Source organism: Neurospora hispaniola (assembly GCF_033458365.1).
Source record: "Neurospora hispaniola strain FGSC 10403 chromosome Unknown B0T23scaffold_7, whole genome shotgun sequence".
NCBI lineage: Eukaryota > Fungi > Ascomycota > Sordariomycetes > Sordariales > Sordariaceae > Neurospora > Neurospora hispaniola.
In genome coordinates, this window is record NW_026944412.1 from 617,931 (window position 1) to 632,578 (window position 14,648).

The window sequence follows — 14,648 nt, forward strand, 5'->3', positions numbered from 1 at the left end:
GCGTAACCCGGTGCGTGCCAGGTTAGCACATATCAAAGCTACTTGGACGCGAGGACCCTCCTCCATATGACAGTTCTGTTACCACCAATATGCAAGCGAGTATGGCCATGCCCTGAGGTGGATGCATAGTAGCAGCGCCTTGCCCATTGCTTTCATGCCTAATTACTGTTGAGGTTCCCCAATACTACCAAGTAGTTTCTGAGATGCTGAAAACCAACCCGCGCCTTGTAAATTGCGTGGGTGTGTTGAGTTTGAGACCCCTGGGCAATGCGGGAGGAGGGTATTCCCATATGATGCCATGTGTAAAGTGTGTGGAAGGGACGCGGATGAAACAAGACACGAGGGCTCGAGGATGTCTGGATAGTTTAGAAGTAGAGCCACGTGCATCATGGTCTGGGTTTGACCCTTGTAGCAGTCTGATATCGCCAGGGGCAAGCATCGCCACAGACACCCAGATTCCAGCCTTATGACTCGAAGAGGATGGAAACGAAACGTGCGACTGGTGGATAGAAGAGCGTGGCCCACATCGTCGACCTCAAAACTGTTACTCGATTCCCGGATTGACGCATATGTCATGGGAGGGTTGCACATGTTTGTCATGGTGAATGGTCGTAGCGGTCTGCTCTTGTTTTGAACAAACAAATGTACCTAGCCGTCCAGATATTCAGGTCGGCACAGAAGCCCATTCCGAGTTCACCGCGAAGTTGGTTGTCATATGAAACCATATTGGGTCGACCGGGGAGATAGTCGAGATCTTAGCCAGGTATCATTCCCAAATAGTGTGCTTCATGAGGTGAATATATCAAGGCAGATCGAAGAAGGGTATTTTTTGGTGAAAGACGCACGTTTATTTACAGCATAGGATCCTGAGTAAACCCACCTGAGGGGCCTTATGCCGACTTGTCAGCGAGCTTCTCCTTCATCTCGGACTTGATTCTGGTGATGGTGCCAGAACCACCATAGACCATGGCGGTGTACACCATGGCCACACTAGCGCCAGCATTGAGAACCCTCAAGGCCTGCTCACCGTTGGTGATTCCACCAGAGGCAAACAGAACCTTTTGCGCAGGGCTCTTGTCGGACTGGGACTTGAGAGCATAGCCGTCCAGCATCTTGCGGTACCTCCCAATCAAATTAACAGTGCGATCGAAGAGAGCAGGGCCAGAGAAGCCTCCCTCCTCGTGGAGAATTTTGGGCTCGTCGTCGATCAGCTTGACCCCCTTGGGAACGATGCCGGTCCGGCGCTTGGTGGTGTTGCCGACAATAACACCGTCGACACCGCTGTTCCACACAGCCTCCACAACGCCTTCCATCTGTGTGTCATCATCCTCATCGGGTGAAACCTTGACCATGACTCTCGGCTTGGTCTTCCTCTTGGTTTGCTGGGCCGCATCCACAACCGCAGAAAGAAGCTTGGTCAAAGGTTCGGTAGCCTGTAGGTCGCGTAGGCCGGGGGTGTTGGGGCTACTGACGTTGACGACAAGGACGTCGGCATAGGGGGCGAGCTTGTCGACACAGTAGACGTAGTCGCGAATAACCGCATTGACATCCTTCTCGTCCGTCTTCTTGTTCTTGGCGATCTGAACACACAAAAGACGACCGGGGTGGAGACTGCCGGGAGGGATGCCGTCAGTGCCCTCCTCGTTCAGCACCTCGTTGTCGGTGAGGCCGACAGAGCGGGCGAATTTGCGAAGGCGTTCGCGCAGGCGGGTAGCCATGGCGTCGGCGCCGCGGGAGTTGAGACCATAGCGGTTGATCAGGCCGTCGACCGAGGGAATGCGGAAAACTCTGGGCTTGGGGTTGCCCTCCTGGGGGAAGGGAGTGCAGCCGCCCACCTCGACGACACCGGCACCGAGGGCGAACAGGGGATCAGGGATTTCGGCGTCCTTGTCGAGACCAGCAGAGATGCCGATAGGGTTGAGAAGCTGCTTGCCGAAAACATTGACCGACAAGGGGCCGTTGGGATACTCGGGAACCCTCTCGCGAATGTGGAGGCCAGTCTCATAGAGACCCTTTAGGGCGGCGGTTCCAACATGGTGGGCTTCTTCGGCATCGGGGAAGATGGTGCGAAGGAGGGGAGGAACGAGGTACTGGTGGACGGAGGCGCGCGTGTCTGTCGCGTAGTAGTAGCCAACACCGAGAACGGCAGCAAGAGCGGTGGCGTAGGCGGAGAGCTTTAGACGGCGGGAAAGGCTCGAGGGATCGACGACGGCAGCTTTTGTGGGCTCGGTGGGAGTAGCCGTGGTGGTGGTGGTCGTCGGCGTTGTTGTCGAGTTTGGGCGACGAGGAAAGGACTGGAATCTTGGCTTGGGCGCAAGAGGGCGGAGGGCCGCTGAGAGGGCAGGTCTTGTCCTGAGGTAGGGGGGGGCCATTGTGAGGGCTGTCGAGTGTTTGCTGGACCAAGCTAACACTCAATGTTTTGGCGGAGAAGGGAGAGGAAGGTTAGCTCCGTTGAGACTCGAAGCGGGAGGAGAAGCGAGAGCCAAGGGAAGGGTGGAGTTGAACGGCGACGGGCGATTAGATGGGACGGGGACGACTCGGAGCCGGAAGCTCATGAGGTGCCCTGTCGTTCCACTTGTACCGAAACTCCAGCCGCTGTCTGGTGTTTCCCGCCCGACTCAGACCACCGAGAGCGGAGACCCCACCAGTTTTGGGCCGATGTCAACTGGAGAACAGGCGGGTACCTGACTCCACCACCACTATAATTCCCACCCACTGCCATGTGCCCCTATGCTGATTGAAGATGGAATCGATGGGGGTCGTTCCCGTCATCAGTGCCCGGGCGCCTTTTTTGAAAAACAGTTCCATTACATTCCCTTGGCACAGCATCATCTGACTGTTCCTCCTCGTTTATTACGGTACCTTACCATGTTCTAGTCGGGAAGAACAGATTAAAAAGAAAAACAACAACAAAATTGTATTCGCTCAACTGAAACGATACAGGTATCTCTATGTCGATGCAACCAACAAAAAAGACCGCCCCAAGAACGCCGACCCATGCAATGCCGTGATGTCTACAACTATGCAACCCCAGAATTGGCAAAAATAACCACCCTTCCTCTAGTTCCCCGGTGAAAATGCTCTCTCCTCTTATCGCCGCCGTATTCGCTAATTCGCAGCCGCCATCGCCATCTCTGGTCGCGTCGAGAGCTCTACCTGTCGCGCCTTCAACTGTGTGGGTTCCGCTTCCATCGCTTTTGCCGCCAGCGCCGGCGCCGCTTGTTCGATCGCCTTCCCATCCTCGGCCCTCCGATTCAAGAAACTCAGATACGTCTGCCACCCAACCGCGACCACACCCGCAAACAGCGACCGGTACTCCATCGGGATGAATGTAAAGCTGAATGCCGTCACGGCCGGCCAGAGCTTGCACGAGTTGACAAAGCTCACGGGTACCGTGACCCGGATGCGCTCCACGATATCTTTCCAGCTCTCACCCGCGAGAAAAGCCTGCATGCCGAAGAAGTACGAGTTGAAGATTGGGGTGAAGCAGAGCTGGTTGACCACCACCTTGGTGCCCAGCGAGAGGATGCGCGACGAGTAATTAAAGTTGTTGGACAACCACAATGTCCTGCAGGCGCAAACCAAAACAAGTCAGTCTTCAAGATCCTTCTCGGGTCGCATTATCGCATATACAAGACAAGATAAGACAAGACAAAGGTACGGAGGAGAGCTTTGCGCCTACCACTTGAAACTGGGAATCGACGATATCGACCCGATGATCAGCGACCGCACCGTCCGCTTGGGATCATAGTCCTTCCCGCCCATCCTCTGCGCCGAAATATCAGAAAAGAAGTAGATGACCAGCGACGTGGCCACCTGGGTGGTGTATGGCCTCTTGCGCTGGGCGCGCGCATATGCGAAGGCTGCCCTCGTCAAGGGCCCGAGCCGCTGCCAGAAGGGAAGGTTAGGGACATTGCCCGGTGTCGGGATCTGCTCGCCGGCTGTGGGAGGTTTGGTTGAGTATTGCGCCCGGCGCTGGCGGACATGGCGAAGAAACTCGACTTTGCGCCGAAGTACGGCTCGAAGTAGTGAGTCGGCTGCCATGCTGCTGCTGTTCTGTTTACGGTAGGTATGGTATCTGTGTCGCCCGATGTCGCTCGTTCGTGGTGCAATCCCGCCTCTAGTTCTAGCAGTGCTCGCTTTCTGATATTCGCATCGCAAAGTGTCTAAGCACAACAGTAAGAAGAGGTAGGACAAAGAAACCTAAAAGTGACTCGAACAAAGCGAACAACGGCTTGTTACGGCCTGGTCAAGGGAGCCCGATCCAGTGACAAGGCGCACTAGTTAAGACCTCCTCCCCCAGATGACAGGATCCACGAGATCTTCTAGCTGACCCACTTTAGGGGGGACCGGCGTCGCTCTAAAGATGTTCGATGGCATGTACCTCTACGCCCTGGAATGTATGGCAAGGTACATTCCACCACCCCAAATTGCCCTGATGATGCTCCCCCCTATTTTTGCCTTGTTGTTCCCTGAATTCCGGGCCGCTCAGGGGCTCCCGTCTGTGCTGTCTGTGCGGATTTGCCAGGTCAGGAACCGCTGGATTGTCTCTGTTTCGCCTCGCTGCCACAGCGTCTCCAGCAACGTGGTTGGGCGTGAACGGTCCTCAAAGGGTCAAAAGGGGGCAAACAAGACACACAAGGTATGTCAACATTGGGCTGGCCAGTCACGCAATCAAGGCCGCAGCAATGGTCACACCAGCACATGTTTTAACTGCGGGAGGGTATCAAGGCAGATGATGTGGAAAAAGGTCCGGACACTCGATGGGTCTTGTTTGGTAGAACGAAGCGTATCCGAACTTTCATGTTTCCACACGACCTGCCAGGCAGATCTGTAGATACAAAGAACAGAAAATCAAGAACAAAACAACCACCAAAAAAAAATATACTTCGCTGGGAAACCGCTTGGTGAAAACCCAGATCCCACTTGGGATTCGCTGTTGGTTAGTAATACTCGCTATGTGTTAGTCGCTGTTGGTTAGTCGCTATGGGTTAGTAATGCTCGCTATTCGCTATTGGTTAGTGATACTCGCTCGTTCGCTGTTGGTTAGTTAGTGATGCTCGCTCGCTCGCTGTTGGTTAGTGATGCTCGCTCGTTCGCTCGTTCGCTGGGATAAGGATACTCGCTAGATGTTCGCTGTAGATAAGTTTATTCGCTATGGAAGACTACGCTAAGATGAGTACTCACCATGGGAGAGTGCCCAGGACGTGCCCGGACATCTCTCCCATAGTAAGGTTTGGCGAAAAGTTGCCCTCGACGAGAATCGAACGGATGACCTTGAGGTTGAGCACCCAAGGAAGGTGCAACCCGCGTGGCCGCTCCGGCACTAAACCATTTCTGGCTGTTGATATCCACTTGACACAAACGCTAAACCTATATAGGCAACTTCGAATCTCTTCCCCCACAAAGACGGCTGCCTGGGTTCGGATGAACGGTTGTGCTCAATGCTGGCCGGATGCCCGACATTTGTTTCATCTTATCGACAAGTGTTCACAAGATGTGAGATCGCGATTGCCAATTTGCGATAACAAGGCTTGATTATAATGCTCATATTATTACGGTAGGTATCCTCAAATGTACCAAAATGGCCATTTCGAGATTGGGTATCTAGTTCCTGGCTGTCTTCTCATCCCGTTCCTCCCGTTCCTTCCGTCCCATCGCTTCCAACTTCATCTCATCTTACTTCAGCTCATAACCCGGCGGCTGCACTCCATCCCGTTCCTTTTCATCCGTAGAACCAAGGGCAGCCACCACAGAGCCCTCGATGCTCGCCTCCTTAGCGGCAGCCGCGGCAACGGCAATAACGCCTTGTGGTTCACCATCAGACGTAGAGGTGGTAGAAGTGGAGCCATCATCCTCCTCCAACTTCCTCAAATTTACCGGCCTCTCCGGCACCATGTACACCACCGTCGACGTCGCCGGGATCGTAAACCCAAACATGGCAAACGCAATAATCAGGTTCACCATGGGCGCGACCTGCGCCGCGCCAATCCCAAACGCCAAGCACGAGCCCACACTCTCAAAACTTCTCACAATCCCCACCGCCAGTCCCAACGTCTCGAGATCATCGAAAAAGGCACCGATAAGCCAGTACACAAACATGTAGTGACTTTCGTTGAGGAACCTGAGAATGACCATGGACGCGAAACCGCGGCCGAAGCCGGGGGTGGCCCAGTCGAGCGTGATCGGGGTCCCTGCCGCTTTCAGGTCGCCGTATAACTTCTCGTTGGCGGTTTGCCAGCCAAAGGTTCCCAGCATGAGAACAACGAAAAAGGCCCAGGTGAGTCGGGCGACGGTCGGGCGCGAGAGGGATTGTCGGTCGTAGAACCAGCCCCAGAAGACGTTGGCGGCCGTGGCGACGATGCCGGAGACGAGGGAGCCGAGGGTGCGGGAGCGGACTGAGAAGCTGTTGGCAGGGTGTTAGTTTTGACCACTCCAGGTAAGATCGAGGGGAGGTGATAGGGAAGGGAAAAAGATGACATACTACTTGGTCATATAAATCCCCAGATAAGTGCTATTCCACTGAAACCCAATCAGGATCGGCACCAGCAGGTACATCTGCCTGCGCTTGAACAGACTCCAAATCTTCTTGAATTCGCCCTTGACCGTCTTATTCAACGTCGGATCTTTGAGTCTCGTCCCATCAGCCTTGATCACCTTGTGCGGCGAAGACACCAGCAACGCAAACGGCAACCCAAGACACTGCAGCGCAATCAGCACCAGGTACGTGGTATACCCGACTTTGCCCCTGCCCTCCTTCTTCACGTTGAGCGAAAGCTGGATCGAGGCGCCAATCAGCTGGCCCAGCTCGCGCAGACCCAGCCAGATGCCCGTGAACTTGCCGCGGTCCTTGATGTCGGCGTAGCCGAGCGCGATGGCGCCCTCGGAGGCCCATAAGGCGGAGGCGGCGATACCGCAGAGGGCGCCGCCGAAGAGGACGAACCATTCGGTTCCGTACCGGTTATTGACGTAGAGCGAGGCGGAGTAAGGGGCGTAGCCGAGGGTACCGATGATGAGAACCCATTTGATACCGATCTTGTTGGAGAGAATGGAGAAGAGGGAGCAGCCGAAGACCATGATGCTGTGGGGATTGTTAGCTTGACTCAAAGGCGAAGAGGGAACAAATAGGGAAGGAGACATACCCAAAAGTCAACGAGTTCGATCCGTTGACCAAGTACGGCTCCTGCGCGCCGCCGGCACCCGTGCTGTTGAGGGCATTCCAGACACCGGGCTGGGTGAAGGAGATGAGGCCGACCATGATGACGTTAAACAGAGGGCTGCGGTACCATCGAGTGAACCTCGATACCGGCTTGGTTATTTGCTCGTCAGCGTCTGACCCCGTCGAGACGGGGCCGAGCTCGACCTTCGTTTCCTTGTTGTCTGTCGAGGACATCTTGTCTAGGTACCTTCCAGTGGTTGGTCCTATGGGCTGCAGGACTCAAGGTTTCAAACAACAACAAGATCCAGAGGGTAATTCCGGTCTTTCATCATACACCCAAACCATCGGGACCTCGCCCGTCTTTATGTGATTTTTCCACATCCCACATTCCACATGGCATATCTCCGCGTCTCCATCTTCCATGGCGATAACGACGACCAAGATGACTGGGCTGAATGCGGACCCTTTTTAGCTTGCCTTGCATACACATTGCATAGGGACCGCAGTGTGACTCTACATCACATAGTAAAGCGCGAAAGTGGAGGAGGCCAGAACTTTGACAGCCCTCCCTCGACCTCGACCTCGGTTACGATTGCTGTTTTTATTTGCTCTTTTGGCTTGTTCCCAGCACGGAGAATTCGTCAAAATAGGTGGAAATTGTCGACGATCCCCACGCGATGCGGATTGTGTGTGGGGGGCATACAACGAGATTGATACCCTCCCCGTCCTGACCGTCTTTCGCGAGTCGTGGTCGTTGGTAGTGTCGTCAACTTGTCATACACTACACTATACTACAGTAGTGTAATGGTAGCGAAGAACCTCAAAAGGGGTTTAGCGGTTCGGCAATCTGTCTGGAGAAGCGGTACTATTAAGGTTTAGGTTTATGTTTGGACAAAAAAAAAACGTTGGTGGAGCAAGCCAAGCCTAAAAGATGGGCACTTGTTGCATCTCACCATTGCTTAGCACCATCACGACATCGGCCGCTAGGGAAGCGATGACTGTAACCTTGTCACCGTTACTAACGATAAGCACTTCGTCAACACCTGGGGGTGGATAGCTCGCATGGCAACGGTAAACCACGGTTCAGACATTCATCTTTGAAGACATTCCTATCTTGGCTTCGGCGTGCTTACAAGGATCACTTTGCGCCATCCACTTCATTGCATCACTTGACCTTTGCCAGCTCGAACTTCAGACTGCTTCCAGAGCAATGTATCATGTAAACAATAGGTTGGGGGGTCTCCGGGCAATTGGCTTGAGATTTCTTCGAACGGGCGTTGAGGGAAAAAAAAGTTGTATACTGGATTGGGATAGGGTCATAGGGGACCACTGGGTCTAATATACTTGAACTAGACCGATTCATCCTTCTCCTGTTTTCAAAAACCACCTTTTGTGTATTCGCTATTCAGCTATAACCTAACCTAGAACAAACAAATGCGCTTTCAACAACCCAAAAAAAGGCGCTGGTGGCATGTACACAGTAACTGCTAACCCCCCTCTCCTTAATCACCACCTCCACCCCTCCTCGTCGAACTCCCCAAATAATCAATCGGGTTCCGGCACAACGGGCACGTGTTCTTGTTACTGTTCTGGAACCACTTGTACAGACACAACCTGTGGAACAAGTTATTGCACGTGCTGCACCTCTTGTCGGGCAGCTTCTTATCCGCCGACACAACCGCGTAGCAGATGGGGCACTCGGTATGGCCCTTGAGTGCACCAATGATGTTTCGCCGGAAGGCGGCCAGGCCGTCCGTGATGCTGCCGTTGGCGAAAGTGATGACACCCTGCGTGGCGCGCACCCAGCTCTGCCACTTCTTCTCGTTGACGGCAACACGGTTCTCGCCTATGACTTCGACTGACTCGAGAGGGTAGCCGGCGGGGATCTTGATGGCGATGGAGGCGAAGTCTTCGTCGATCTCGTAGCCCGCTGAGACCTCCTTGGCCGTGCGGTTGACACGCACGCGGAGCTCCTTCTCATCTTCTTGGGGAGCTTCTTGCGAGGAGGCCCAGTCGTTGACCTCGTCGAGAGCATCCGAGATTAAAAGAGGTGCGTAGTACTTGGCCATCCAAGAGTCGAGGGCAATTTTGGTCTGCTTGCTGCGCAGGTCAAGATACCATGACTTCACGAGGCCGGGAAGGAACTTGAGCGAGAGATAGAAGAGGTGGACGAGCAGCCACTGCATATCGCGCTCTTTGGTTCCTTCTTCGGACTGGCTGACGTCGTAGGATCGGATATGCTCCGCGCTGAACGTGTTCTTATCGAGGTTCAGTGCTTGGCCGGTGGAGTGCCCAAGAACGTCAAACATCAGCTCGAGCAAAGCATTCAGCGAGTTGTCAGCTTTGAGGGAGTCCGTATATTGCTTGCGCACTTGAAGCGGAGCCTGGTTGTACGCATCAAAAACGAGGTGCCAACCAAGGAGGTAAGAGCGAACATCCACAGGGAAGCCCGCAAGCTCCTCATCAGTGTATTTCTCCAATTCCGGGACAGCTTGAATGATGGAGAGCAGCTCATCGGGGAGTTTGGCGACTGCTAAAAGAGTCAGCATACATGGTCATTGGTACGTAGAACAAAGTCGAGAGTACATACCCTTTTCTTCCAGAAGAGTCTCCAGGACTTCCTCTTCTTGCTGAGCGGGCAGGGCCCGGTGGAGAAGACTGAATGCGGCTGTCTGAACGTCCCGCGAACTGGAAGACAACAACCCATAAAGGTTGGTCAACAAATCCTTCTCAGATGTGAGATGCTTGAGGGGAATTTTCTGGACTGCCCTGCAGAGAGTCTCATCGAGTATTTGACGAGCCGTGTTGACTACATCATGTGGTAACTCAAGCAGCCGGATGAGTGCCTTGGACCGGTCAAGTGCGGTCTCTTCCAAGGCCTCGATAAGGTCATCATTGGGATCCTCCAAAGCCTCCATTGCTGATATGAGCCTGATGGAGGGCAAAACATAAGTCGGCCATCGCTGAGGGGTATCGTTTCTGGCCTTCTCCCACAACAAGAGGCAGTAATCAATGGCTTCCCGCCAGTACGGCCCATACACCTGGGCGACATTGGGCAGGATGCGGTGGACGCCCTTGCATACCTCGGCGGTAAGGCCAAAGGTCATCTCGTCAGAAGTTTGCACCCACGTAGTGAACTGCTTAAGAGCAAAGACGAGTTTGCGCTGCTCAACTGGTGTCTTTGCTGGAGGGTAGACTGAAAGGCAGATGTTCAGGAGGACCACGTTGTACAGGGTCTTCGGTGATGACGGGAAGCATCCTACAATGTCAGACACAAGACGGTTGTACAGATTTGCGACAGCTCTGGAAGAAGCAAGTCCTTCGTCGAACCCGGTAAGGAAGGCGATGGCGGCAAAGACAGTCTGCGGTGTGGCCTTCATAATACCAAGCTTGTTGAACCACTCGTCGAATTTGGCGCCGGCAAGGTAGCCATGCACGCTCACCAGAGCCTGGAACAGTTCGGTGAGGGCCTTGGATGCGTACAATGCCTTGACACTGAAGTCCACAGCCTGCTGAAGCAAGGACTGGATCAGCGTTTCCACCAAGCTGGTTCCGTTGAGGTCGCCTTCTTTCCAGCTCGCCGAAGCCCCGGCCACTCGGGCAAGTAGCGACGTGCCTAGATCCAAGAAAGACTGAATCTCATCAGATCTTTCTGTTCTGATATCCTCAGCGGCAGGCAAACTCCAGAGTCCATTCTCCTTCATGACAGTCAAGTCGTCATTCGCAAGAACGGCAGTCAGGAAGATGAGCTCCAGGAGGTCCGCCGGAACGCTTTCCAGGTCTACGTCAGTGAAAAGATTGGTGGTGTAGATGGCCATCCTCGCAGGAATTGACCGGCCCTGACGATCCCTTTTCTGGGTCGTTGGGGTGCTACCCTCGCCCTCTGTTGCCAGGAAGTAGGCACCGCCAAAACTGCTGGTGATAGACAGGGAAGGATCTGGGTTATCCCGCAAAAAGCTGTAAAGCTCAGTATTCCATGCTTTCGCCGATGGGACAAGGTCAGTCAAAGGAACACCAGAGCTCAGGATCTCCTTGGCATGGCGGATCAAGGTGTCGATATCAAGAGAAGAGGGATCGGCCTCAGCCAAGCTAAGGCGAATGACTTCAAGCCACAACTTGTCCCCGCCATATTGTTTCTGAATAAGAGATCTTATAGCCGCAACCTTGGTCGCCTTTTCAGAGTCCGATATTTCCTCCAGGGATAAGAGCCTCGTGAAAAGATCAACCGGGGTATCTGCGAACAGGGCCGACTTGTTGCGAAGTAACAGATCGAGAGCTTTGAACTCAGGATCATATTTTCCAGCCACACCAATATCCTGCGCAAACGAGCTAGCAAGAGACTGTAGCGTTTTGTCATCCACAACAGAATGAGAGATGCTGGCTCTGCAAAGTTGTTCCACAACGGGAGACGAAGGCTCCTCCTTGGAAAAGTCCTGCCAGGCTTCGACGATGAAGTTTTGCAGTGCCTCGCTCTTCTGCGCAATCGCCTGAGGAAGAGGAACAGACACCAGTTCCTTGACGATTGGCGCGCCGGAAGGGAAGCCATGGCTCAAAGCAGCGTCAATAAGCTTTACCCAGACCTGCTCGGAGAAATCAGGCTGATCAGGAGTAACGGCGGCAAGGCAAGATGCCAGAAGCGGGAGTGATCGAGAAACGACGATCTTCTCGAAAGCTTCTTGGTCGTCGAGTGGGAAAACCTTCTTGATCAGATCGCTCTTGGAGCACAGGCCTGGAGCCTTGGTGAAGGCGGCTTTTAGGACAGCCGCAGCACAGAAAGGCTTGTAGTTTCGCCTGGCAAGCAGATCTTGTGCGCTTTCCAACAAATTTCTTGAGGTCGAAGCGACCACACTCGGAAGATCAGCATCGCCATCGAAGCTCTGTTGGCTGGGTGCCCCCCTCAGGAAGCCTTGTACTAGAGTGAACCAGCGATCACCTTGGGCTGCCAGCTCTAACTGAGACTTTTCATAATCGGGGGAAACTTCAGGGAGAGAGTTGGAAAGACCCGCAGCAAAGTCATCACCAAGCTTCTGCCATTCTTCCTTTGCTGATGACCGTACTTGCTCGTTTGTTGTGTATGGTACAATCTTCCATGCCTTAAACACATGTGGAGGCTGCGCATAGGCCCACGTCGATGTTTCCGTGGAAGGATGCAAGTATTCCCGAGTTAATGGGTACAGGTTTTCCTGAAGAAAATCCGGGCTTGGGGTAGAGCCCGCGGTAATACGATCGACCGTGTTAAGATAACAGGCCCAAGCAGACGCGGCATTTTGACGCCGCTCCTCACGGCTCGTGATGGCAGTTCTCATGGACTTGAGGAACGCCGAGGCATTCGCAGCGTAATCTGGGGAAGATGTTGGCAAAATGGCAAGCAACTGATCCAACTCCGTCCAGTACTCATCCGACCCTCCCTGGGAACCCTTCTGGACCAACGGCCGCAAGCGGTCCAAGGGACTCTTGCTGCCCCAAACCTTGGGAAAACGTTTTGTAACGCTGATCAATGCCCTCAAAAGGTCCACGGCTGAGCCTCTCTGTTCCTTCTTGGGGCCTTCCGCCACCAGTACCTTGCCAACATCCTTCAGTTTGGGTTCCAAGAGACCAGGCTTGTTGTCGAGGTAACTTGCGACGAGCTGGTAAAAGGCGCGGCGTACGGACGCATCATCGGAGGCTGCCAAGGTCCAAAGAGTATCGGCGTCAAAGAAGCGCTTCAGTTCGTCGGGGTATTGGTCGTCTTTGACTGTGGGCAACAGGTGCTGGATCATGGCCATACTACTTCCGAGCACACGGTAGTACTTGGCCTCCATATCCTCCTTGGATGTCGTCCTCTCGTCACTAAGAGAGTCGGCTGTTTCTCGGATGGCCTCGTTGGCATATTCGAGGAGCTTGCCCTGGAACGCGATCCAGAACTTTGCCTTCTTTTGGTCTGAGTCGAGAATGTGAGCCGAGACGGCGAGGGCAGCGCGGGCGACGCCCTTGTCCTTGTCGAAAGTGCCAGCAACCCATGGGCCGACCAGCTTCGGTAGGGTCTTTTCAATGCGCTTCTTGGCTGACTTGACGAGCTCGAGGAGGAGGTTGTGGGAGAGTTCTCGGACACGGCGGTTGTTGTCGATGGCGACACGGGGGTAGAGTTGAGCCCAGACGTCTATGACGGAGTCGTCGACGGGCTGGTCGGACTTTTTGACGCATGCTAATATCTCTTCGAGAGCCTTGGACTTTGTTGTGCTGTCTCGCTTGAGGAGGTTCTTGAAGGGCACGATGACGTCTTGGGGGACGCTGGAGAGGTCGGGAGGCGGAGCGACGTAGGATAGCGAAGCTGTTGACGACGAGAAGGCGCCAAAGCCGCCGGAACCGAATCCTCCTTTCTTCATGGTGGCCGTGTGTCGTTGGCTATAAATACGTTGGACTTGAGTGATTCAGAGGCCAGATTCGACTATAAAGGCGAGGAAGCAATAAAAAAGAAGTCGTACAAAAGGCACGGCGAAGAGATGCCAAAGCTGGAGAAACACTAGACCTAGCTTAGAGCTGTGGATGAAAAATAATGACACTCTGTTCCAAGCTCAGTCGCGCTCATAATCCGAGATGTCTATCAGAGGAGCGAGTACAAAGTTGCTAGGTGTTTAGTGCAAAACTTCATGCCACCATCGCGATATACTCTTGGCTGTTACGACCGCTGTGGTTACGGCGATGAGCCTGCCCGGTATGATGATGCTCGGCTTCAATGACGGCCTTCTCGGTCTACCTTTCCTGGTTCCTGCATCGGTCATAGGTAGTGGGGTAGCTGCCCGCTTGGAGTGTAAAATCGCGGTGCACGTGATGAGGGGCACATTTTGACGTGTAATGTTAGTGCTCACATTGGCCTCAGTATACAGAGCACTAACAGCATAAACCAACTTGGCCAGTTTTGGCATCGTCAAACATAGGGCAAGTAGGTTTGGTTTTCAGACTCTGAGACCCTACACTATGTAACATCTCGAACAGTGTCGCTTTGCTGGAATCCGATCCAGCAGGCCCGGGTTGCCCACTTTGATCTTTGCCTGCCGAATGTCTCACTGCTCTGGGTCACAAATGATGGGAGAGGAAAACATGGACGCTCCGGAAAAACCGAAGCTCCTCAAATCCCAAGACGAGCCGGAAGGTGATCGGCGGGTCGGATAACCTCTTTGAGTCTTCCACTTTGCACAGCCCAAAGCGGATGGACGCCCAGATAGCAAATGACAAACAGGCGGCAGAGCCAACAGTCGATCTTGAGCATCTGTCAGACAGCAGTTTCTTGGGATGTTGGCTTGTTGTCGAGCAACAATTATTGTCCCTCTCCCCTAAGAAGCTCTTGTTGTATTACTCATACATATTAGGTCCACACTGTCGTTGCCGGGACAATGACTCATGCTGTTGGCTCGTGCATTATACTGTGAAGTAAACAAAGCATTGATAGATGAAGCCATCACAGCCAGCCAAGGAGGTCTTGCCTTGCCATGTCTCTGTGTAAAAGTTA

General features: G+C 53.7%; 3 protein-coding genes across 3 annotated transcripts; all 3 read right to left on the reverse strand.

Annotated features, from left to right (window-relative positions):
* Positions 1-890: 890 nt before the first annotated feature.
* B0T23DRAFT_323283 (uncharacterized protein) lies at positions 891-4,044 on the reverse strand (the record flags this gene model as incomplete). The annotated part of the gene is made up of 3 exons (XM_062835344.1): positions 891-2,394; positions 3,173-3,568; positions 3,683-4,044. 3 exons carry the CDS (start codon positions 4,042-4,044, stop codon positions 891-893), a joined length of 2,262 nt encoding a protein of 753 aa, XP_062689648.1.
* A 1,635-nt stretch (positions 4,045-5,679) lies between these two features.
* On the reverse strand, positions 5,680-7,393 carry B0T23DRAFT_431189 (major facilitator superfamily domain-containing protein; the record flags this gene model as incomplete). The annotated part of the gene is made up of 3 exons (XM_062840303.1): positions 5,680-6,406; positions 6,485-7,081; positions 7,143-7,393. The coding sequence occupies 3 exons, from the start codon at positions 7,391-7,393 to the stop codon at positions 5,680-5,682; spliced, it is 1,575 nt and encodes a 524-aa protein (XP_062689649.1).
* Positions 7,394-8,661: 1,268 nt separating this feature from the next.
* B0T23DRAFT_431190 (uncharacterized protein) lies at positions 8,662-13,524 on the reverse strand (the record flags this gene model as incomplete). Its single annotated transcript, XM_062840304.1, has 2 exons — positions 8,662-9,689; positions 9,750-13,524. 2 exons carry the CDS (start codon positions 13,522-13,524, stop codon positions 8,662-8,664), a joined length of 4,803 nt encoding a protein of 1,600 aa, XP_062689650.1.
* Between the last annotated feature and the right edge of the window lie 1,124 nt (positions 13,525-14,648).